General features: G+C 39.5%; 2 protein-coding genes across 3 annotated transcripts; one reads left to right on the top strand and one right to left on the bottom strand.

Annotated features, from left to right (window-relative positions):
• Positions 1-1,377: 1,377 nt before the first annotated feature.
• On the bottom strand, positions 1,378-10,721 carry LOC110983150 (uncharacterized). The gene is made up of 5 exons (XM_022242151.2): positions 10,562-10,721; positions 4,794-4,914; positions 3,947-4,072; positions 3,214-3,306; positions 1,378-2,766 (listed from the first exon to the last, which is right to left on the bottom strand). The coding sequence occupies exons 1-5, from the start codon at positions 10,628-10,630 to the stop codon at positions 2,594-2,596; spliced, it is 582 nt and encodes a 193-aa protein (XP_022097843.2). The 5' UTR covers positions 10,631-10,721; the 3' UTR covers positions 1,378-2,593.
• A 10,108-nt stretch (positions 10,722-20,829) lies between these two features.
• Positions 20,830-25,008, top strand: LOC110983135 (uncharacterized). 2 transcript variants are annotated; one of them, XM_022242129.2, is made up of 5 exons: positions 20,830-21,093; positions 21,466-21,572; positions 21,986-22,098; positions 22,495-22,767; positions 23,573-25,008. In XM_022242129.2, exons 1-5 carry the CDS (start codon positions 20,951-20,953, stop codon positions 23,837-23,839), a joined length of 903 nt encoding a protein of 300 aa, XP_022097821.2. In that variant the 5' UTR covers positions 20,830-20,950; the 3' UTR covers positions 23,840-25,008. The 2 variants fall into 2 exon arrangements, with proteins under 2 accessions (XP_022097821.2, XP_086987168.1); XM_087131042.1 differs by lacking the exon at positions 20,830-21,093 and having other exon boundaries at positions 21,213-21,572.
• Positions 25,009-25,233: the final 225 nt, after the last annotated feature.

Raw genomic sequence — 25,233 nt, 5'->3', positions numbered from 1 at the left:
TTCATTTATTTAGAGACGTTACCGGTACAGGTATTTTGCAGTACTGTCTTGCAGGGGTAACACCAATTTGATTTTTTAACTGTTATTATAGAGAACAAGGCATTTCTTTTTTATATGAAGCAGGGAGGATTCTACGTTCAGACCACAAATAAAGGCGTAAGTTCACTCCATCACTTAAACCAAGACCATGTTTAGCAAATGTCCATACGTAGAAAAAGCCAAGGGTTCTGCCTATACCTACATACGTTTATTTTTGTTCTTTTGCCAATGTCCAATTCATTTTCTACGTGCTTGTTCTGCAAGTGTCTGCTCATGGTTCAGTGAGAGTCTATTGCCGCTGTACGGAGTTGTTGTAGTAAGTTGCAAGTAACATCTTCAGAATACATCAGCCTCCCCCCTTGGCTCCTCCCACTTTCTGGAGCTATTAAAACTAATTTAGTTTGAAATTAATTTAAATTTTTACAGCCCTTTTTATATTGGCGAACACAGTAGTCACCCTTTGCGTAACTCTATCCTTTGAGATCCAGGAGGCTATTACTGGGCCAGTCCCTCCGGAGGTTGATGATTCTGGGTCTCATATATGTCCAATGTAATGTCAAGGACCTCCTACAAAGCCTGGAATACCTGGCTGCTAGAAGCCTGGACAAATGGTTATGGTCCTGCACGTTCAGAGGGCGAAGCTGGTTTCAAGGGTCAAAAAGGTTAGATCGGTCCTTTTGGTGCTGTGGGTGAGTAGGGAGCCCCTGGGAACCTGGAGCCAAAACAGGGCTTTGGAATGGGCATGCCGGATGATACAGGTCCAAGAGGACCAACATATTAGGTTGGTACTACCCGGGAAGTGGGGATCAAAGGTCAAAAGGGCGAGTCAGGAAAGAGTCACCATTACTCTGCCTTTTGGTAGCATTCGCAGCGACGCGGATGAGCATATTGGATATTCGTATCAGTCACAACACCCGTTACCTATTCGAGCAGGCCGAGACGCTCTTGCCTTCTACCAAATTCGATTTGATCGACAACTGGTGAGTTCACAGGTAATATGTCTGGCACCGACGAGTTCATGTTTTCAGCGCGCCAGTAGACTTCAAGTAACAGCCTCTACGTTCAAGTCAACAAAAACAACAAGAAGATTGTCTCTCTTCGTAGCACTTACATATTAGGTCATTCTGGGCAGGTATCTGGCAGTGTGGTGCTAATTATCCAGTGAAGGGACTTAGTGTTTAGGCCATGTACGGTTTTAGGTATAGTCATCGAAGCCTTCAACTTCGGTGTCTTTCTCCTGTACCCCATATAGGTAAACGGCGATGATATGTTGCAGCAAAGCGATTGGGATGAACTCAAAATGGCAACGATATTGAACAAAAGAAAGTGCACACCTCATTTGGAGCTCATTATATTTATTTCATTATTCATATTCTTTATCTACTTTCCAAAAGATCCAACGTGTCTTTTAAATTACACCTGACAATTTCTTGCTCTCTTGCTGTTAACAGGCAGACCAAAAAAATATTTGTAAACTTAAACAGCCATGGAGGCATAACTTAAAGTTATACTTTGTTCCTAGCGTACTGACTTCAGGCTAATGTTGCTCATTTTCCACAACAAACTGACTGAGGATATTATGATGAAAATACACGACTTGAGTTTGAAATGTGTGTTATATTCCTGTTTTGATGCTATTGTAGCAAAGGAGACAGCGACAGGAGTGCAAGACATTAAACTTTTAACGGCTGTTAGACTAGGGTAAACTTAGAGGCTGCCATTGGCAGTTGTGATACCAGCTTACCAGTGAGCAGAACAAACTATGACTGGCAGTCTTTTCAAAATAAATAGTGATAACAATGGTAATATGTCAACAAAGCATAATAAATGCTGTTAAACCTCAAATAAAAATGTCTAACCCACTGACCTCAGTCAGTGACGTAACAACCAGGGCAGGTGTCAAAGCGGATGCCTGTGCCCACCACCCGTCTCCCCTATTAGAAATCTGTGATTTTTTCCAACTTTTCACTCTTCACTCTATGCATTTTAGGAAAAAAAATTGCCAGAGGTGAAATATTAATTACTTTTACAATTCATACATAATGGGAGGCATTGTTTTGAACAAGGTTGATTTAGCTTGAAAGTTTCGTTGTATAACAGCCACTGACGTGCATTTGTTACAGGGTAGTTAATGTATACGTAATTTCTTTTCATTTTATAAGTCGACTCTCCATAGAGTCGCTGCAAGACTACTTTCTATAAAGAAACTAAACACCCCTTTTTTGTAACCTCACAGGGAAAGTTTTGCTGGAATTTATATCGACATAAATGTTACGGGGTGCTCCAGATGTTGTTTACTGTGAAGAAAATCATTTAATTTTTGAAATAAAAGTGCGAAATACTCAGCTTAACGCTAGCCTGAGTCAAACGTATTCTTCCAAAAGATTTTGATTTGTGCAATTATTGTGGAAATACTTGAACTATAGCAAAGATGTGTTAGTCACACTTTAATAGACTTGAGAAGCAAAACATGCAGGTTAGTGTAATCTAATTTTGATGGAATAATTACGATCGAAGTGCTTTCTTTAAGAGTTGGTTAGTTGGGTCAACTTCTTTACAAGTCAATGCATCCCAGACGAACATTTGCTAGAGTCTTCAAAGGGATACGAACTTTGAGATTAACGCATGCATGGAAGCCGTTTTTCCATTGAACGTCATTAAGGTCCAGGCACATTTGAGCCACTTTCACTTTAGGGACGCCTACGCAAATGGAGGTATTGTCACGGACTGCAATTTAAAGACAAATTAATCTAGTTTAGCCAGAAATTGGTGAGCACGGTCGTCACGTTTGTTTTAAGAACTGGACGAATTCTAGCTATTTATGTCAGTACCAAAAATCAGCTATTAGAATAGCGAAGCAAGTTTGAAAAACAATCCAAATACATTTTTTTTTTACACCCGGGAAATATATATTTGAATTTTTGGCAGTGATTGCCATGACTGTAAGAATGACAAACTGCACCTCCCAGACAAATTGTATTGTAAATTTTATTTAAGAAAGATAAAAATCCTGAAACGGTAAAATTCTACCTTCAGTAACCCCGGGTTAAACCGGTTGTGTGTTTGTTGACAGGACAAGCTAGAGTAATGACATCCCTGACATTTAATTGTAAACTTTGATTTATCGAAACAAATCCAGCACAATGCACAATCCAAGCTTTATCAAAGTCTTACCTGACACCTTTTTGTTGTAAACTGTCATACCAGCGGCGGTTATGTGGAGGTGAATACCTAATTCCTCTTTAAGAACCTTGATGACAGCGCACGCTTGAATGAAATTGAAGATAAAAAAAAACCTCTTCACAAAGTGAACCGCAAAACAGGACATGAGAAACCCAAGGGGGAAAGCTTTATTCAAAATGGAAAGGGTATAAAAGAGACTACACTTTGACTATAGCTACTAGGCAATACGCTCTTACTACTTATATGTAATAGGTAAACGTATGGGCTTTTCTTATAAAACTAACAACCGTTACAAAATATCTGTAACACAAAAGGAAGCAAATATTAAAAAAACATGTCCCTTTCAGTAAGCTGATTTTACAATACAGACGTTTCCGCTAAGGTTATCAATTTCCATAGTATTTCAGGTAATCAGGGCTAAAGCATGACCAATATAACGAGAAATACGCATCAACCGTTTGACCAATCGAGATAAAGTATCACGACAAACGAAATATGGTCCCAATGACGCGATTGACATTAGAACTGATGGTAAGAAATTAGATTTGGCTCACCAAAAGGGGGAAAGTGCACCAATATCCATGTAATATCCAAGGGGATTTTAAGGTCTAAGACGGTTTACGTAGTACGGCAAAGAATGGTTTTCAAATGTTCTTAAATCGTTAGCTCAATATTCTCGAAGTTACCTCGGTAAACTGAGTAGAATATTCAAAGCAATCCTTACCACTGAGAGCGTGGTGGCTTCCCAGGGCGCTGAAAGACAATTTGGCGCAGCACTCAGCTGAGAGTGCGGCTTTAGATAGCGTGCATTTACCTGTAACTCCTTCACCCGTGACTTCTGAAACACTTACTAGAAATCATAAAAAGGAGAATATTCGTGAAAGTTGCTTTCAAATATGTAATTTGGGAATGGGAACTTAAAGATAAAAAATGCCGGGGAGTTTGTAATATACGTCTGTTCGAACCCAATGCAATTTTCCTTGCAGGGCCAGGTCATGAACACAAGAGGGCGATAGGTTGCCCAGCATGAATAGGAGCATTGCACCACAAGTTTAGGTTAACTGTAGAAACTCTCATGAATATTCTGTCTTTAATATTTCAGGAAAAAACGCAAAAACGTTAAAGGTCTTCTTTATCAATATGGAAATGTTCAACCCCTTATCCAGGGTTATACACTTCTGCTTCTGAACCTGCACTCTTGAATTTTTTTGAATCAAACCTAACCAAGATTAATTCTAATAACGATGTTTATATAAGTAGTCAGCCAATCCTTTGTGAAAAGTATTATAATTTACAGTGTAAGACACAATGGTACAAGTCTTTCGTTCGATCGGGATGGTTGAAAAAGAGGTTGGTTCAGCTGGAAAAAAGTTTACCGGCGACTATTGTTGGTTGAGACTGCACTTAAATCACACTTAGTTGGCAAAGTTCAAAGTGCAGTGGGTACAGGGCGACAAGCGAGTGTACGCAGAACTTTGTGTATTTGGGGAGTGACAGAAACCAGCTTCTGTAGATGGTAGAGTATCAAATCATTTACGAGGTGAAAGGTAAGTAGGTTAAAATAACTTCACCAAACTGAGAGTCGATAAGGAGAAACTGGGCGATTTCTTGTGGGGTCATCTCAGCCAACTCCTCACTCAACAGTTCCAACAGCTGTTCATCCTTAGACGGCAGGACCTCGAGATCGGACTCCTGATTCACAAAAAGTGCACATGGTCAGTGGCGTAAATTTGAGCTGGGAACGGGGGGACGGAGGATTAGGGATGAGAGATTGTGAGGTGATGGCTTGCTCAGCAATGAAAATCTGAATCGTTTGTGAGGTACTGACACAAACCACTGAAAACTGATCATCACTATATACAGCTTTAACTCCTGCAGATGTTTACATCAACACGGCATTTAAGGCATTTTGTTCAATGTTTTGAGGGGAATTGAATGCATTTTGGTTCTCAAAATTCCCCCCAAAAGATGTTTACATTCGGCTGTAAACTTTATTTCAGCACAAGAAAACACCGGTGTTTTTTATGGGTGATTTTAAGATAAATTCGCTACACTAAGGCACAGAAAACATTTCAATATTTTGCAAACACTCTGTAAGCGCTCTTTTCTCATCCAGTCATTGACAAATTTACCAGTGCCACAGGTGAAAGTTCTAACTGGACAGATAAGATAAGTGTTTCCTCATGGTATCCATATGACTGATACAAGTGAGCATTTACCTGTCCTTATAACCATAGACAAAGTACGATTACAAATGGGAAAACTCCCAAAAGTTTTAAGCTCAACGTATTGGCAAGAATTACTTGCGCCAGATAAGGTTGATGAGGCCTATGAGAATTTCTTAAATTGTCTGCTCTATCTTTATGTTAACGGTTTTCCTGAGCTCCAAAGTCGAGTTATATCAATATCACCATGAATATCGGAAGGGATATCATTCAATCGGAGAAAATAATTCATAATAAATCTGGCTATATACAGCTTTAAGACAAGTTACCACCTGTAATAACCATGGCAAAGGAAATAAAGTAAAATATGTTAAAGGACGCTTTTCAATTCTTTGCTTGGTGAACGAATGTCAATCAAATTCCCTCCTATTTTAAGCAGAATGATGCTATAATTTATTCCGACATAAATATTTCTGACGCCTCAATGATTAATTTATTAATTTTAGCCATCGAAGCAACTAATTTTAACTCCTTCTTTGTAAAAAAAGTCCAGCAATTCGCTGCTTTGGTCACTGGCCAAAACAGTTTGTTTTCGTTATTTTCTTTTTCTTTAAAAATTTCTCTTTTTTCTACTTTTTCAAATTCTTGTTATTGATATAACACGGGGTCGGTCCTTGGTTTGGGCTGATTTCCTTCAAACCTAGCACATTGTTAGACTACTATCTAAAAATGTATGCTAAATCATGACGTCATCAAGACATCATCGCCTGATTTATTATAGAATTTTGAACATTTAATTTTTCATACGTTTTCAAGGCAACATGTTGGTTTTTCAGCAATTTTCAAATGTCTTGAAGTTACACGAAGCAAATGTCTTGAAGCAAATGTAACACTATAATAATTACGTCATGATGACTTCAGTAAGTGATTTCTTATTAGATTTTTAAAACTTAAATATTATCGTATATTTCTCACCTCCATATAAAAATTAACCGTGGCCTCCCTCAACATTCTGTTTGCGGCAAGTTGCAAAGTAAAATTTGGTCTTCAGTTCATCTCGTGTGGATCAAATCACGTGACCCTTCCAGTCGAAGCCAGAAGTGGGCTTATTATTTAAAAGTGGTAATAGCTATAAAATTGTTAGTTGGTGGGGAGTAAAGTATTCTTCAAATCATGTGCCGATGATGTCACGTAATTGGCAAGCGCCTTCTAGCGAAAGGTTATAAATTGTGAAAAATGAATTTTGAATAGATGTCTGTAGGGAGGTTTGTCCAAATCACCTGAAAATTGATGTGGATGCTGATCTTCATCAAATTAAGACATGTGTAGAATTCAGGGTCGATGACGTCATCGGGCCAGAAGTTATAACGCAACAACCTTTAAATCGTTAAACATCGAAAAATTCAATCCCAAACGCTTAAGTCTACTGTTGTCCATCGAAAGATAAAGTAAATATCTGTATCCATAGTCTAAAGTGTTTGGCTTGTCGCATTGTTCATACAAGCTGTGCGCGGCTGTTGAAAAATTGACACCTGCTGAAAATGCCAGCAACTCGACCCATAGGCTAAGAGCCGTAGTGGTAAGAGCCATTTGTTACGTACATGTGAAGCGTGTGACGGAGGCCCGCCATTTGGGAGGATCTGGCAAAATTCCAAATACGTGGCTGGGAAGACATGTGAGCGTATTATTGTCACGCTCTACTGTAGCAAGGAGGGCAGTGGTCCAAGAGCTGTTCGATTCCTGTCCGTTCCAACTTTCTTTTTTTTTATCAATGTGTCTACCGACAACCACAACGTCCGTTTCGTTTAGTTTTTGTTCCTATTACCAAAGCAGATGTAGCTCAGGTTACGATGGTTTAAGTACTCGTGTAATTGGGAAATCTGGTTAACCTGCCATAAATGAACCTTCGTTTGTCACTAAATTCTCTTCAAGGGTTAAAATTGGAAAATACTAACTATTATCGGTAGGTAGTATCATCAAAAATGACATAAGTAGTTACTGACCCATAACCATGTTTTCTATTTTCTGGACGAAATTTGAAAAATAAAAACCAGCAAGGTCTATTATCAGAATGTCGTTTTGGATTTCAAGAAAATGGTTCTACAGGGTCAGCAATTATTAGTGTCTCATTTTACAAATTATAACAGACAGTTATCCTTGACGTATGTCTGTACCTGTATCAGGCGTTTGATGCTGCAAATCAAGCTATTTTTATTCACAAATGGAACACTATTGCATATGTGGAATCGCCTGAGACTGGTTCAGGAGTTATTTGTCAAACAGGAAGAAGTTTGCTTCGGTTAACTCCGCTATTTCAACACATTGGACTATTGCCTAGAGTGTTCCACAGGACTCTGTATTTGGTGTTCTATTGTTTATCACATATATTATACGTTTTCAATAAAATTTCGTATCGCCTTTTTTACGAGTCTGTTACATAAGCATCATAATGTTGATACAGCCATTAGTGATCTAAATACAGAACTTGTAAGGGAAATTAATAGCTTTTGTCTGAAAGACCTCTCAGTTAATTTACTCAAGATAAATTACATGATTCTTAGCTCAAGACAAAATAATTCAACATATTTTTTTCTCAGTTGGCGTAGTACTCCTCAGAACCAGGTCGGAAATCCTGGGCGTTTAATTGGATCACAATCTCTCTTGGAGTAAACATATTAACGTGTCGTTAACTAAAATCTCCGAAATCGTTGTCGTTATGAGTAAACAAAAATATTCTGCTGAAAATTTTACTTTTACCTTTATATAAACAACACTTATTCTGTCCTACCTAAATTATACCATTCTTTCCTGAGGTAGGTCAAACTCTCAACGCAACAAGCTGTTTACTTTGCAGAAGAAAGTTGTCCGAATAGTATATTATACTACGTAACTCACACAACTCCATTATTTGTGGAGTAAGGAAAACTCATTATAAACTACATTTTTAAAATTTGAACTTAGGTAAATTTATATGTGTATACAAACATGGTCTTTTACTGCGCGATTTCGATGACTGTGTTATAATCGTCTCCTGGTTACATTTGTATGCAACTAGAAGTGACCTTGAAGACTATAGCGTTAATTATAACCGTATTCCTGTTTCATACGATTGTATTTCAAGATTTGTGTCCTTTTGGACCAACCTTAGTATGGAAATGGCAGGTATCTCAACCCTAAATTGATTACTTAGAAACCAAAAGCTAACACGTCCGTTTGTATATTAAAACTTCATGTAATCACGTAAGGCTACTTTAATGCTTTAAATGGTCTGGTTTCAACTGATGGCATATCCTTTGCCTTTCCTTGCAGCGTATCATAGTGTATAACCCCATACATTCTACCTAAGGTTTCTGGTCTGGTCTGAATTACTGTTGGTGTAATGGGGAGACCTAAAACCACACTGTTTTCCCCCTTAATGTTGGTAATAAACCTACCTATGTCTATGTACAATTACCAAATTTCGTAATACGCCAGTTTTCATTAACAGTTGCAACTAATTTCTTTGCATGAAGGCAGTTCACACATTTGGGATATCTTTCGTTGCCAACATGAAATCTCATAGTGGGGGGTATTTTGCATGGTTAAAATTCCTTAGTACCGTTTTATTGCAGTTGTCTGCACATATTTAAAGCACTAACAATTCTTCCAACTGTTGCCTCGTCTGGCTTATAAATCTTCTGACCCCGCTTTACAGTGAAAACAAGGAATAACGTGTATGGGGAGAAAAACTTGTAGCTGACTGAGCAAGCATTCATTGAAGTGACACAGACTAGGCGAAGAAAACGATAAACATTTTCTCAAAAAAAAATTGGGCTCTTGACTTTGCGCCCCCCCCAAAAAAATGAATTCGACGCTCATTTGAAAACGACGCATAACCTGGCGTTATTGTTCGCAGTAACACTCACCCGAGTTTCTTTTGCATCGCACATCAACTTCATTCATCATTTAAAGCATTACAATACCTTGATTTGGGTTTCAGTTTAACGTATTCATTGCCAATTGTAACAAATGTGAAATCTTACAAGGTGAAACTTTGTCTTTTACCGTTTATCCTTCGGTATTTTGTATTCCTATTCATTTGCTGTGATGCAAAGTGGAACAACCAGCATTCAATTTAAGTTAAATACACAGGCTTACACACAGTAACTCATTCTACATACGTACTGCGGATATTCTTTTCTTTTCGTGCAGTTAAGAAAACTCAGTGAAAATACTCAATTTTCTTGAACTGGGGACACGATTTTCAGCTGGCCTTTTGTGCAAGGTTTCCTTGAGTAATCGTCTTCCTTCCCCGAAATGCCTCTGAACTTCGTTTTCAGAGAAGGGGAAACGTCCTGTGGATGTGTGCAAGTCCACAGAACGCCTTCCTTTCCTGCATCTTGTGGACATCATTTGTTCACAAGTCCGCACTAGGTATGTAGGTTTAGCGCAAATCATGACCCAACTTTGATAACGAATGCAGCAGGACATGATTAAACAGTTGTCATAGGCCTGCACACGAATCAATATGATAGTGTAGGGGTAATTAAATTGTTCAATGAAAATCTACCAAAATACCTACCAAAGTGGTGTTATTGGATTTTAGAAAATAGAAGTCATGTTGTTGTTGCAAATGGATCTAGCTGTTGTCTTGCCTCTCAGTCTAAGATTCTGTCTGCATTTAAAATAAGGTTTTTTCTCTCTTTCCTTCTTTCTTTTTATCGATCAATGATCCGTCTTACAAGGCAAGTATGGTATACTGAGCTGTACATTCTCCATTTGTCACCTCACCAACGCTTTAAAAGACTTCACACATCAGTTTAGCTCAACCATCATGAACATTCAAACATACATCAATTTAATTGACTGTTTCAGAGAATTTAACTTTTGTTTTTATTCATATGAATACTTATGCTTGACCTGCCATACCTTAAACACACACTTTGGCTCGAAATTGCTTGTATATTTAGCGGAACAGGTTGATTCCAATTGAAAACAAATGAACGATGGCAGAGGTGAATCCGGATTGAGGGTATTTATCTTCCAAATTGTCGGAGAAAAGAGAGATGATTGACACCCTGATGTGAAATATTACTAACAATGGACCAATGCTTAGAAACAAAACATAAGCACACCACCACGACCCATTTTAAGATGTAGCAGTGGTTTAATACACCCTGTTTGTCGGTACTCACCATTAGAATCGAAGATGAAACCGTCACAAACACAGCTGCAAGAGCCATCAGCTTCCACATGGTAGTCATTCTCAAAATCTTTGAAGTCAAGTCTCTGACTGGAAATGGAAAAATGGTCAGGTGTACTCGAAAGAGAAAATCACCATGAATGGAAAACTCGTTGCAGAGTGACTTTATATACCTTACAAAACTGAGAAACCTTCTGACTTTTGTTACAGTGAAACTGTAAGCCCACGCAAGTCATACCCGCATAATTTTGTCATTGACACTCTGTTTGATTTGTTAGAGCACTTTTGGTTTCAATTGCAGGTCTAAAACATACAAAAGTTTTACTTGTTTTTTTTTTTCATTGATGTTAGAGGATTTGTTTGGAATGCGGGGGAAAGCCGATGCACTCTGTATTGCTCGGCCTTGGACAGCACTTGAAAAGACAGACAGACGACGCTATAAAAGTTGGGACAGGGTAATAGTTAACACAGTCGTTATACCATACCAGCAGAAACTGGCTCGAAAAGGACCACAACAATTACCTTATTAATCATCAATCTTCAAAGCTAGCATTTGGTAATGTTATTCACAAAATCCCAGGGACAGATGCTCTCGAATGTTGTTCCTGAAGTGCAGTGTACATATTGTCTATGTTTTAGATGACATTTTTGCGAACCCTACCGAAAGTAAACACTGAGATATGGTTGTAATCAAAATCGTTGGGAAACTTGCTGGTACGGGGCATTGAGAGTGTACCTTAACGAAGCAAACACATAGGAGACTGTACAGGAACATCTATTTAGAAATCTGATGGGTAGAAGGTACAAAGGAAATGAAATCAAAAGTGGAAAGAAGAAGCACCGTCTAATGGCTTATTGAGCAGATTACGTGGTTGGATAATTAGTTTGGGTGAGAAATGTGGGCAGATTCGTTTCGTTTGTACAATGCAGTCTGATTGAGTAGAAACCTGTGCAAACCTTTCATGCACAGCGACAAACACCTTTATTTATTTCAATACAAATAAACACAGCACTTTGACGTTGCACTTGGGATTTTTATACACCTGCTAGAAATCAGCACTATTTTTCCTACCTTTGGGAGCCAGCAGTGTGTTCTGAACCATTGTACTGATTGAACTAGGATGTGGTCAGCTTTTGAAGATAGGGTTGAGACACTGCACCATTTGTTACAAGTATTCGGGAGGTACTTGCCCCAAAGTAGAGTGTCTGTAGGGTCAACAGTGGATTTCTGGCGATGAATGGTTTTACATATGCAAAAGGGTGAAGCAGTCACAAACTATAGCAAGGCAGAGCAGAGAGCAACGACGTGGAAGGAAATCCCAGCGAGAATTTTGGACTGCGTTGCAAAACAGGTATAATTTTGTTAACGCCGTTGTAAAGACCCTCTTGATGAAACATTTTGGACGCGTGCGATGTTGACTGAACACGTAATGGTCTTAAGTTTTGAAACAAATATGTTGGGTGTTGACATCAAAGTTGTTTGATTCCAAACGGTTAATGTGTTCCTTTTTAGTGAAAATGCAAACATGTCAGTGTAGGGGAACAACTTCAATGCAGAACTACACACTACACTGCTCTTCAAATTTGCTTATAGTGTAAAGTCTTTTAGGAATGAAGGGGCATGGTTGGACTAATTATAGTACACTGTAACCAGGGAGAGAAAGTTTCGTGACCTCAGGTCATGAGCGACCAATAGCAAATTAGCGCGTCGTTGGTATAAAAAGGAGCCTGGATGTTTTAGTCGTTTGCTTCTACATAAAAAAATTGAAGATTAAGACAAAAAATGGCAAAAGCGGAAGAGTGAGTTAGCGGAGACTGCACCAACTACTGCCCAAATGATGGGGGGGGGATAAACACATGAAACCCAACATACTTGACTGAAATCCTAGGTTAGGGTGACAGTCAAACTGTATAGTTGGTATGTTACTCTAACCTCTCTTCATCGAAGTTCCTTGTGGGTTCGATTTACTTTCCCGCTGGTGAACAGCACACCTCTAATTGAACTGAATTGAAGTACAGCAACTGCACGTTATGTTTATTCCAACGATCTGGGGTAATCACAAGTAATCATGTCCACGGTCAAAAGCCAGGCTCTCTTGTACTGAAAGGCGTGGTTTTTGTCCGTTTAAAGTTCTTGTTTTAATAATTCCCCACTTGGCACCGTTTTGGTCAATACCAATATACTGTTTTTTACATCAATATTATTGATATATTAATACTTATTCATTTCATTTTCACGGCAGGGAACAATATTGTCGGTATTGCATCGCAATTTGCGATGTACTTTCAGCCACGTTGCTATACACGTTTTTTGAATCGCAGTTGCTGCGACACAGCCAGAAACATTAAAATAAAAGTGTCCGTTTTCGTGGCTAGGTATAGCAGTAAGCAATTTTACCCTTGATTTGTTGTTTTCCTCTTAAAAGGTAAACAGCTACATGTATACGTACGTGGCGTACAATGATTTTTTTTGGCATTGTTACGAACACGTAGAGTACCGTACAACTTTTTTTTACAAAGTCGCGTGTATAAAGCACGCCGTAAATTTAGCAGGGCACCCTTCCACTCAAGGGCAAATGTGTACATTTGACGGCCCTAAAGCGCAGCTCGATGACTGTTTCGTGACTTCAATATGAGCTAATTCTACCTCGTACGTGTGTGTGGTTTTTGCATTGTAAGATACCACGTAAAATCGTCGAGAGGTTAAGAAAAAGCCGTTTCCCGAACTTGTACGAACACGTAGGGGTGATGCATATTCATGTCGTATTGTGGCGTGATTGGTCAAAAGACGGAACGTACTGTCCGCACAATGTCCCCCAGAGAGTGTGGCACTCTGCCAGGTGCTTAGTGAAACTCAGCTTAGACCAACTTACTGATTAATTCTCCAAGTGGTATCAAACATGAAAAGACGAGAGAAAAAATTCAAGGGAAATAATTTCCAGTCTTGCTTGCTGGCGTAGCAAAATCTACCAAACTCTCATACTAAGTAACTCATAAATACCGGAACTGAAATTCACTGCATTTAATATTTAACTACCCCGTCGCATATGTCCCATATAGTGTTGATACAGGTAATTTAAATAATATATCATTTATCGGTGTTTCATTTGAATCTTCTCCTTTTGGGCTATATTCCCTGAATTTTTAAATGTACATATATATATATTTATTGTGTTGTATTGCAATTTCTAGTTTTTTTACCTTTCCTGTAAGTGGCAATTTTCTTGCTGTTGGAAACGGTTAATAAACAAATATATAAAAAATCGTGTTTCTCCATAGCACAGTTTGTGCAGGGAAGAATACTGAATGGGCCTTTAGCTGGTAACCAGTCTTGACTTTCGCAATGACGACCTAGGTGATTCACCCACTATTATACGTTTATGTTGTAATTGTGTGCTGTAAATTTGCACAGCGATTACATAAAAAAGTGCATGCATGTTTTTCCAGGTGCTATGCAAAAATTATTTTGTAAAGCAGATTTGCTATGTAGATTTCTTGATGAAAATAATTCCCTGCAAGGTATTACAACAGGTGCGTACTGCTTTTGATATTGTTATTATATTGGTGCACCCCTATACCGTAATGGTGTGATTCAATTCACTTTGGCGACATGTTCTCGCGTCTGTATTGCGCACGTTGCCTACGTGCGTAGCAATATCATCAGCACGTGGTGCTAGTCTACGTCCGTTTGGTTGCAAATAATTCTCTTCGGAGGTTTAATTTTGTGATATTTTCGAGGCAAAGTGTACAAAAACTATTGAGTGCCAGACTGAAATTTATTCTTCAAATGTCGTCATATAAGCCGCCCAGAGTATAAGCTACAGGGACATTTTTCACTCAGCGAGAGAACCAACGTAAGCCGTGACTTACCGAAACTTACAGTAATGTGAAGATATTTTGTCATTTTTTAAAATAAAGTTCGTTCGTTAGTGGCGATGTTTTCGACATATTTTTCAATATCAATGTTTTCGAGGTTTCGATATTTCTCCAAAACCCAATACTGTCGATATATTTCGGTACATAGATATTACCAAATAAATAACATAAGTGATATTGATATTAAACTCAGATCGACAATATCGATATATCTACGATGTTTAAACATCACCACCATATGGATATTATGCACCAAGCTCAACAACAGCTGGTCACATTGTCATTGATTGTCTAAATAATGATTTATTTATGTAGTCCATAGTGTTTGCCGATTATGCGTTTACATAACGCACACTATATGAGGAGAATCGACGTGCAAAGGGCAGCACGTAGGAAAAAATACACCAGGCCTTGCTCACAAGTCACAGCTCGGAAAATTGCTGGCTAATAAAAGTGCAGGAGCGGTCGCCCTTCTCGGAAGTACTAGCAATTATCTTCAGCTTTAGATGGTTCGAGAGAGTTGTTAGTCAATAAATGTTGCACCAAGAGCGGTTAGTTTGAAGTGAAGCCCAGATACTTGTGGAAGAAGCTCGCCGAAAACGTAAGCTTGAAAGAAAATATTGCGAAACTAGACAAGAGCGAAGGAAGAGGTAAAACTTTATTCAGAATAGTATATGGCGTAAGAGTGACCACCACTAGCAACAGATACGACACAATCGGTTCTTACTACCGAATATACCAAACTGAAATTTCTGAGGAGCAGCTGTAGCTGAATACGTGAAACCTGAAAAAGCAGCAAACAGCCAAAATATCATGTCATGTTGAATCAGCTGATTTTGGCATCCCTTTCGTTCCTGTTGGTGTCACTAACTTCTTGAGGAATTCAAATGTTGGTATCCGGGGCAAACAGAGTAAACAAAATTAGCGAATACTCTTGGAAACCTGTCATGAACTGGACAAGATCCCCTGTCCAGACATTTTTAATAATTGGAATCAAATCAGATAGAGCACTTGATTACTGAGGCCTTTTTTATACAGCTGTTGTATATATTTTAGCATGGTCTTCAAAAGATGAAGAAGACGTAACTCTGTCCTTCACAAAAGAATTCTTCGCATGACATGAAAATACAATGGTTTTTCAGTGTCTTAGAGAATTCCCAAGAAAATGAGGCAAAATCTTACTTCAGAAACGAAAATAAAAGATAGTCTTCATCTATGAATACTATCCTTAAAAGGATTGAGACGTTTTTTGCTCCTCCTGGGATTTTTGCAGATTTAAGTTGAAGCATCTGCAAGGGAAATTCTCACCTAACCTCAACGGTCTCCAGTAATGTAACCAAGCTGTAACCCTCAAAGAGCAGCTCCCCCATCTGACATTGAAGGGTTGATTCCACCACTCGGCAGAACTGACTTTGTGCCACTTTTTTCGACACTTAGAATACACGTAAAGCGATACTCATCATTCCAAGTATGGAGTTTGAATTGAGACAGACAGGTGGTTTTGTTGTTAACGGTTCTTTGAAGTTCAAGGGTACATGCGTACCAGCCTGTGCGTATTGAGCCACGCAGTGAAAAGTACAAATTTCTGGCACACCTGTCTTGGGAAATTTGCTGCGGTTAATTTCAAAATGACGGCTGGGTGTTCTTCTAAAATTTCCGACCAAAAGGTTCATCTTTGCCGTGTTCAAGCACGCCCGCTCACTTTCCCCAAAGGGGCGGAAGGCACAACTCAGGAAGAGCTAAAGGCAGGAAGAAGCGCTCGTCCATAGTAGCCAATTTGTTGCCTGGAAGACTGGAAACGTATTGGTTTCTAGGCGCTGTTGTGAACGTATGGGAGGGCGCCACAACGATGACTAACAATCACGTAGAATCACCACAGACATATCATAAACGCATAGACCACCAGTCTTGCGCGTATAACCGCGATTTTCAAAAGTATGAGAAAATAACAGGCCAGATGGTGGATGGCAGTGCCTTCGATGCGCATAACGCACAACTTGTCACGTGTTGCAACCGCATAGTTTTGAATCTACATAGTCGAGTTTAATTAAATAATGTAAGCTTTGAAGCTTGCGAGCAATGCCAGGTAGCAGCGTCCCTTGAGGAAGGGGCTGTATAGTCCCCTTCAGGGTGGAGAACGTGTGTCCTCATGTGTATTTAATGTATGATGGAGTACATGAAGATGCACATTAGCATTTGCATAAATAGTATTTCAACTCTCCCAACACTCGTGGGGTTGCAGTTACATGTAAATGTGGTGTGGCCCACCGCAGCGAGCTGAAATGGTAACCCTGTATACACAATAACATAAACTTGGGAAAACATACCACATTTCAATATAAAACCTGCAATCATGCTTTGCAAGCGATAATGAAATTGCAACTAAAGTGGCGTGCAATACCAAAATCACCATGCGCACACATGGACGCGACCTTATAGTCACAGAAACTTTCCACAAGCTCGCACGCATTCACCGCACGTGTGACAGACCGGGCGTAGTCACGGACGTGTATAATAAAATCTGGACTCGCATTGCCCTTAATCAGCCTATAGAGATCATTGAATCCACTTGCGGCCATTTTACCAAGCCGAATACAAAGCTTTCCTAGTAATGCCCGCCTTTGTTCTTCCTGACGTCAATAGAAGGGACCCAACCCACGCTTTTGTATTCGGCTCGGTAAAATGGCCGCTGGTTGGCTTCTTTTTCATACAAAGGCGTTGCAAGTCCAGGTTTTTTTTTTTTTATATATACGTCCGTGGGCGTAGTACACACAACAATCTACGTGTAGGCCACTTCATAAACACGTAAGCTATGTAGAAAGTTGTCGCACAATTGAACCCAAGAAGCAATGTGAATGAAACGGAAAAGTTCTATCCATTAAACCCTCAAACCTATTCAACTTAATCAATTGTAATCATCTATCCCTGCTGACTCTCTAACCATTCAACACGCTGATAATTTACCACTTATTTCAGTAATGCTATTTGGAAAGAGTTAAAGAAAGATTAAATTACCGAACTGTTCCGGCCACCATGCGTTCACTCCCAGTGGAAAGGAGAGGAGGCAAGTTTGTAAGAGCGCCCTCTCAGGCTCAACATCGAGAGTAATTAATACGCAAAATGAGGATCCCTGCAGTAAATAGAGGAGTTTCTTAAAATCCAAAAAAAAAAAAAAAATGGCTTCATACAGTGTTAAGGTTGGAATTCTTCAACTGTGCGTAAATTCCCTATTCCGAGGGGTTGAATTTGCCCATGGATTTTATTTTAGTAGGTCACCGCGCAGATCACTCAATACTCCTATAGTTTTGAATACGATGCGTGTGTGTGTGTTGTCCACGCTAGGCCTTTTATGGGCGTGCTACGCTCCAAGGGTTACGGAGAATAGGCTAATGTTCCACCCCTGCTTTTTACTTACAACCACCTGGCCGCATTCTTGAGCCAAAGAAACTAAATGAAGGAATTCACTACGAAGCATGTCACTTAAACAGCACCGCGTGCCAAACATGTCCTTTGTGAAATTGTCCGGTGAAGCCGTTTCATAATTCTTTCGGCGTTAAAGGGGCTTACAGATATGCACGTGTTTGCAATACAGTTGTATTTTAAACAGTGCTTAAGTGATTTTTACATGTTTGCATGTTTTTCAATAACCTAATTATTGGGAAAAAATTAACAATTGAGCAATAAAAAAATGGTTACTAGTGTTATTGCTTTATAAACTCGTACAGACCAATGAACACTCTCGGTTTTGGCTTGGTGTGAAATTCTAACAGGAATTTATTGGACCATTCCAAAATCAAAGCCAGATGTATCTTGTAATAGCGAGCACATGTATCACCTTACCTGGTAGCTTCAATAGCGAAAAAAGAATTAAGTTCCCTTTCCCAGTTTTGAACAGCGCCATCTGCTAAGCGGGGGGGGGCGTTAGATTAATTTCAAATCCTCTTTTAGCCTAAGCTTTCTAAATGACCCTTTCGGAACAGACAAACAACAATGACACCATTCATCAAGCGGTTTTATCAACTCAAACAAAGATATAAAATCACAGCTTCCACCAATAAAAGTATCATTACATCTCTACATACTTTTCCGTTAAAATCATAAGGTTGTGAGACGCGTCCAGCTTTTCTGCTGATTTGATTACCCGTAGCCTCCACTCAAGCTGCATATTCATAAATTATGACTTTGTTTTTGGTAAGCTTTTCAATCAACCTTCAAAAAATTACCAAAACCTGAGCCTCGAGAAAATTGTAATCCAGCTAAGGACTTTGTTTAGCGAGGCCAATTGCAAACCGCTTAAGTCTTAAGCACGCCCTCGTGCGACGGCAGCACGCGTTTAACACACATGGGTTGGATCGAATGACCTTATTCCATGGACTTCTCAAGCACCTAGGTCACATATTTTAGACATCAACCATAATAACATGTGAAGCGTTAAGTAAGAGCAATTAAGTTTGTTCTATCGAATAGAATATTGACCTCCGATGTTTAAATGAACTTGACCGTTGACTCTGGTTCGCAACGTGTGAAGGATTTGTATGCAATAGAAGCTAAGAGTAAAAGGTCACGTAGCGAGCTTCCGGAACCCATGCATGGTCCGCCTATGGTGATTTTACATTGTGCCGTCCTATCATGTTTGACGATTTTCGGAAGAATAACTAATTACTGAAACCACCTCACGAAACACTCATGTTGGAATTTTACCTTTGTCTTCCTCAAGTAATATTTTGGAAAAAACACCTGGGGAGGGGCGAAAAACTTTTTTTAACGACTTTCATTTTAACGACCTTTTACGTCCCCGTTTGTTTTCACTCGCCGTGGTTTCTTGAAAACGAGATTGTACAACCTTGCAAAGAGTGACTTACCTCCAGTCGATAGGTTCCGGATTCCGTTGAGTTGACATAAGGTGGTTGTTGTCAACAAAGGTTAAATAAAATATCAGAATTTTTCGTATAAGTAGAATGTTGCTTTATATTAATTACCTTATAAATAACAAAACTCTGTGAAATATTTTGATCTATTTTTATTTCGCTTTTACCGACAGACTACCATTAAATTTCAAACCGTAAATGTTCATGTGCGTACAAGAGCGTACAAGACTGCCAGTGCACAGTTCTTCGTGTATTTTAGATTTTTGGAACTTATGGGTCATTTTTGGGAGTATATTTCTCTTTTAGATCAGGTAATTTTTGAATTACATAGTTAGTTTCAGATATACTAGCAAATATATTTACTTTTTTAAAAAGAAACTGAACGAAAAAAGTATTAAAAATTCTGAAATCTGTGCACGTTATTTTTCCTATCCAAGGGTTCCGGAAGCGCGCCATCAGGCAGCTTAACAACATTCCGACTGCAATGACAATAATGGACAACAGTAAAGAGAAAATAAGATCCTTAATATGGATCTTTTGGGCATGGGCTTAGATGGTTAGCGTAATGGGACAAGATATAACTTTCTTTCAGCGTTTCAGGGGCTAAAGGGCTGGTTTCATTTTTTTTTTCAGTTTTAACAACTATATTTCATTTTTTGTGAGGTTCTGTTCTTAATACTTTGTGTCTTTTGGTTAACTACTTTCTTGAGAAGGCTCTTGACACGGCTTTTTTTTTTCATTTGTTCTTAACATCCTGTTCCTTTAGGTTAAAATATATATCTTCATTGTCAGAAGGCTCTAAACACGGCCATGTTTGGCAACGGATTGTTAGGGGTCGCTTACGTTTGGCTTTAAATATTTTTTTGTCAGCAAGTATTGCATATCATAATACCAGAGACGCACAGAGAAGCAACGCACAGCTATCTCCAAACGGCCAATATCATTCGGCTGTAATGTAATACATGTAATGCAGTTTGACGCTAAAGGACGTGAAACGTTAGCTATCCTACGTGTAAGTAGATCCATGCGGAAGTAATACGATGCTTTTGAGACCCAGTTTACATCTTTTCAAAGCCAGTGTGAATGAGGAAATACCAAAAAGCGGGATAAACATCGGGGTCAGCTCATGCCGTATGACAATAAAAAGCGTTGTTGCGGTATTTTTTATGTAAATGGCTGAGTCAAAAATGAAATGCATGCATTCGGGTGTCTGTAAAAATGGCGACGGTGGCGCTTCGATACATCCCTGATGATGAGAAACAAATAAGAAGGAAAATAATGAAAACAATGCCAGCATGTATAACACCGACAAGTGATACCACAGTATTCTGCCAGTTTTTTCTCCAAGAAAAGGTTTTTAGTATACCATACTGGCATCAACTAAAATCATAGGCACACAACTAAACCATCCACAGTTATATTTACTCATGTGTTTTTAAATAATGTAGTATTGAAACGGCAACTTTTAAATACTGATACCTCGATATTTTCATTTTCGTTGATCGAGGTTACAGAATCACAAAAACGGGTCATGGTGCGTTTGAAAGTGATCTGACAAAAGATGCCATACGACAGAATAGGAGAATCACTCTGATCTTCCCCCAGCAGCCACTTTGTTATTTAACCTAAAAGTTGCCATGCATCGAAGTTGGGATTTATTCATAAATCATCACATCAGCAGACATCATGTCAAGGTTTTGCAGCTGAACCAAAGCATGTTGATGATGGAATTCTCCAATGAAATGCGGGGAGCAAATTGGATTGTTCCATTTCAATACGGGTAAGCAGTCTATAATTGTAACTTTACTGGTGGTTTGCCAGGCAATAAGAAGTTTTCAATCTGGGTTTTAACAAAAACAGATAACAGAAAATGGAGCCAGCGCAAACCTCAGATAAACTAACTTTAGACCCTCCTTTTCGCGTAGATATAGGCAGTGTGTTGTCTATTTCTGTCTAGCCGATCAATTTGTGTGACGTCAGTTTAAAAATAACTACACCCACATACCAGGTTCCAGGATAATGTTTCTGGTCCAGAAATTTTTAACTCTAAATCGTGAAATCTAACCCGGAAATTTAGAATATTAAAAACACTGCATCTATTTTTCTGGAGGCTCACTCGTAATCGTCACTAATCGATATACTTACATTCCAGTAACAAGAGGAACAATTCCTTGTCTGAATCGGTACACGACCTACATGAGGAAAACATGAAGGGTACATGTACTATCTTTGTTTTGGCGGCTGCTTTGTCTGCACTTGGTAAGTAAAAACCTTTCTCGACTTAACTGCAAACTACTAGAAAAAGTCTTTTTGACTGCTTCCTCAGGATTTTTGACAGGAGGATACACCGTACCAGCGTACGATTCGGTAGACTGTGAGGCTGGTACTTTTAATTGAATCAGTATGTGCTTTCCTTAGGTATCATGAAGTAATAATGAAACATAAAATAAATTTGCAACCACCTGATGAATCTACGCTCTTCCAGGAAGACTTTAAGAGGCTGAATGCCCAGCAAGAGCTGGGAGAAGTAAGAATACAACGCCCTAGGTTTTAGAGCCACCTTTCATGAAACTCTGTCTTTATTGTGAATGTCACCCGCTTTAAGAGAAAGAGTGGGACGAGGAAAACGGCCCTGTTTTAAAAACAAACTTGTCCCTATTATCCACATTTAGGTTTGTGTAAGGCTCTTAACTGTTACGTGTGCAGTGGGACCGACTGCGCAGATCCATTAGACACGACCAGTGCACAGAGTATAACATGTCCGGCGCCTAACCTCCAATGTGCAGTAAGTAGAAGAAATACCAAGTGGCCCCCAAATACCTAAATCTTCCGGAATAACTCATGTGCATTTCCATTCATTACTTGTGACAACTCTGCACTCGCAGCAAGAGAAAACCCTTGCCTTTTTATGAGTTTGTTTTGGTGGGGAATGACTTCAGGGACTGGCTCATTTAGTGAGTTACCTTCAAAGCCCTGTATTTGGACTTTTAAGGGGGAGACCAAGTACAGGAAAGCCGACGATTTTGCCCTTACACCTTCACTTTCTTTTTCTCCAACATTTTTTAGGGGGTACCCAATCACTAAAAACGCAAATTTGAATTTCCTGATACTGTTAAGAGGTTCAGGGGAATTATCGAATCCTGGAACTTGTTTAGACGTTTTCGATTTCTTTGTTCCGCAGACCTTTAGGATCGGATTGATTTATAATCGAACCTGTGCTCCCCCCGAGATCTGCGCACTTGCCAGCTGCACCCAAAGTATCTGTGGGTCTTGTTGTGATCAGGATCTGTGCAATAGCGCACCGTTGCCCACACCCAGTGTACCAGCTCTCGGGACTTTCAACTGTTACCAATGCCAGTACCGTTCAGACACCGGCAGAGGCACGGCGTGCAAGGATCCTCTCGATCCCAGCAGCGAGGACGTGCAGGTGGTTCCCTGCAATACAAGCTGTGCTGTAAGTATTTCAAAAATTGGATGTCAAAAGGTTTGTTTACTTACAGTAGGGGTTTGCAGGCACTTGTACAGCACTGAGCCAGAGTAGTAATGTACAGGACAAACACGTCGAAGCTTGATGTATTTACAGTGGAAGTAAACATTTAGGAAAGTGGTTCGCCACAAACGCTAGGAAAACTGTATTTCGAGGCACATCAAGATTGTTGTTGTTGGACGTTTTCTAACAAAGTCGTACAGGCAGCTGACAGGAGTCTCCACAGTCAATCTACTCAGAAATGGTGAAGGATATAAAACGTGGCGGAAAGCATCCACGCAATAAGGCGATGAACAGTTGTATTTTGGAATCCGATTGATTTTATTTCAGATACTGCCTAATATTTTGTATGTCAGTGGAAAGCCGCATGAGATGTTACAGCAAGGACTGGCTCGCATGCTAAATCGCTTGCTCTTTCTTCCTGTGGGGGCTGCAGTAAACATGAAATGTCAGCAGCGTTATAACATGCAAAGTGATTTTTTTTTTATTAGCCAAGTGAATGTATGCGAAAATGTCGTGGGAAGCTTATGCCGTTTTTCGTTGCCATTTGTTCGGTCATCATTTTTGTCACAGTGTTCTCATCATTGGCTTATGATTTGCCATTAACACTGGTGCTGGCTCCTTTCGTCAATATCAATGCCCTTATTAAAAGCGTAGGCTCAAAACGCCCAATGTATGTAGAATTTACTCTTCTGAATCAGAGTATAGGGCCTAACTCTGACAGTTGAATGGTCTGTAAAGGACTAGTTTTGATTTCTGCCATCTCTTACAGTTAGTGGACCGTAACGACAACGGAGTCACTCAAGTGGGCCGTGCGTGTTCACCCCCTACGGGCCAACTGCAGTGTTTTCCGGGTTGTTATCCACCGCCCTTCGATGGCTGTGCATCATGCTGCAGTGAGAATCTGTGCAACGGAGGAAATGTCTCTGATCTGCGACGCACAACACCTGTCCCAGCCACACCGAGCAAAGGAGTAACCACGACCCTTCAGGTAGCCTCTATTCCACTGATGGCACTGGTCCAGTATTTGGTGATGTAAGGGGTGCGCGCCGGAGCGTAACACAACATTTGGGAAATGACCTCGAGAGAAGGTGGCATCGTCGCGGCAGCCATTGTCCTGGCAACAAAAGCAACATAACTTTGTACATTTCAGTGACTGTGACAACGATTCTGCTCTATGATCGGGGATTGTTCCTGGGTGTTGAGATCGGACTCATTCGACCACAAACATTTGTACTCGAGTGCTGACAGAAAGTTGTATACAACCACAATACACAGAGAAAAAGCTTTGGTAGCAGCGTCTGTTTTGTCATTTTGCTTCAACGGAAATGGAAGCTTTATAGTTATTTTCTTATGCAGTATATAGAGAAATGTATGACAGAAAAATAGCAGTTTATCGACTTTGTTTTGAACATCGCCTTGACTTTAGACCCATTTAAGTCTGACACCCATTTGTAGGCCTTATACGCTTATTTTGATAAAGGCCATCGATTCATGGTACCTCAGACGGATTTTGTACTAAACGTTTAGTGCCAACAAATTTTCACGGCATTACTTTGATAAAATAACTCATACTGCAACCACCGTCTCAATTACTTTTCCCATTTTTTAAAATTGCAACCGCCATTAAATATGTGTAGCATTAATCTCGCTTTGGAATAAATTTGGGAGACAATGATATTTGTGCACGGTTTTCCATTGTAAGACCATTTGTTTTTTGGGGGAAGTTAATAACTTCAATTGAAGCGGTGGATTTCCATACAACAAAACGACTAATAGAGTCTGAGGGAACCAGGAAATAAAATATTAAATTCTACATCGTAGTAAATATATTATTACTAAGTCTCCTAAGCGCCTCCATTTCATGATTTTTCACCTTTCAACTTCCTGCAGAACTCTGCAAACAAACTTCTGCTGAAATGGCCTATTTATAGAGTATATTTCCAAAGTAAAAAACCAGACGGGATAAGAAAACCAGGTCAGTCCTGCCTGCAACATATCGACGACGAGGCAGACTTTTTTGTTTTGTTTTTTCTGCTTGAGTTTTTAATTGTTATTATTCAAGGACACACGGGGATGGCAATAAACAGCGGTTACTCTCGTTAGGTATCAACTGTCCTTTTGAGCAGCGCCCTTGGATCTAAAAAACTCCTGCTGTGAGTTGCACCTACAATACAGTAATAAAAAACTTACACAGTTCTCAGTTGAGGTAATTTTGTCGTCGATACTTCCTACTTCGAAAACGTGGCTGAAGTAGGTTAGACCATGGGGGATGGGGGAAAGAGTGTGATTCCTCTGAAAGTTATTACAAACTTGTGGATATGTGTTATTTATTTAGGGAGTGCAATTGCTACAATCCTGAGAATTATGACTGCATGGTTGGAAGCAGAAATAGAAATGGATGTCACAAGTAAACCAACAAGGATAGCCAGT

Source organism: Acanthaster planci, linkage group LG21 (assembly GCF_054643075.1).
Source record: "Acanthaster planci isolate LZ-2023a linkage group LG21, COTS_SCS, whole genome shotgun sequence".
Classification (NCBI taxonomy): domain Eukaryota; kingdom Metazoa; phylum Echinodermata; class Asteroidea; order Valvatida; family Acanthasteridae; genus Acanthaster; species Acanthaster planci.
This window is presented reverse-complemented; position numbering and strand designations above follow the sequence as displayed.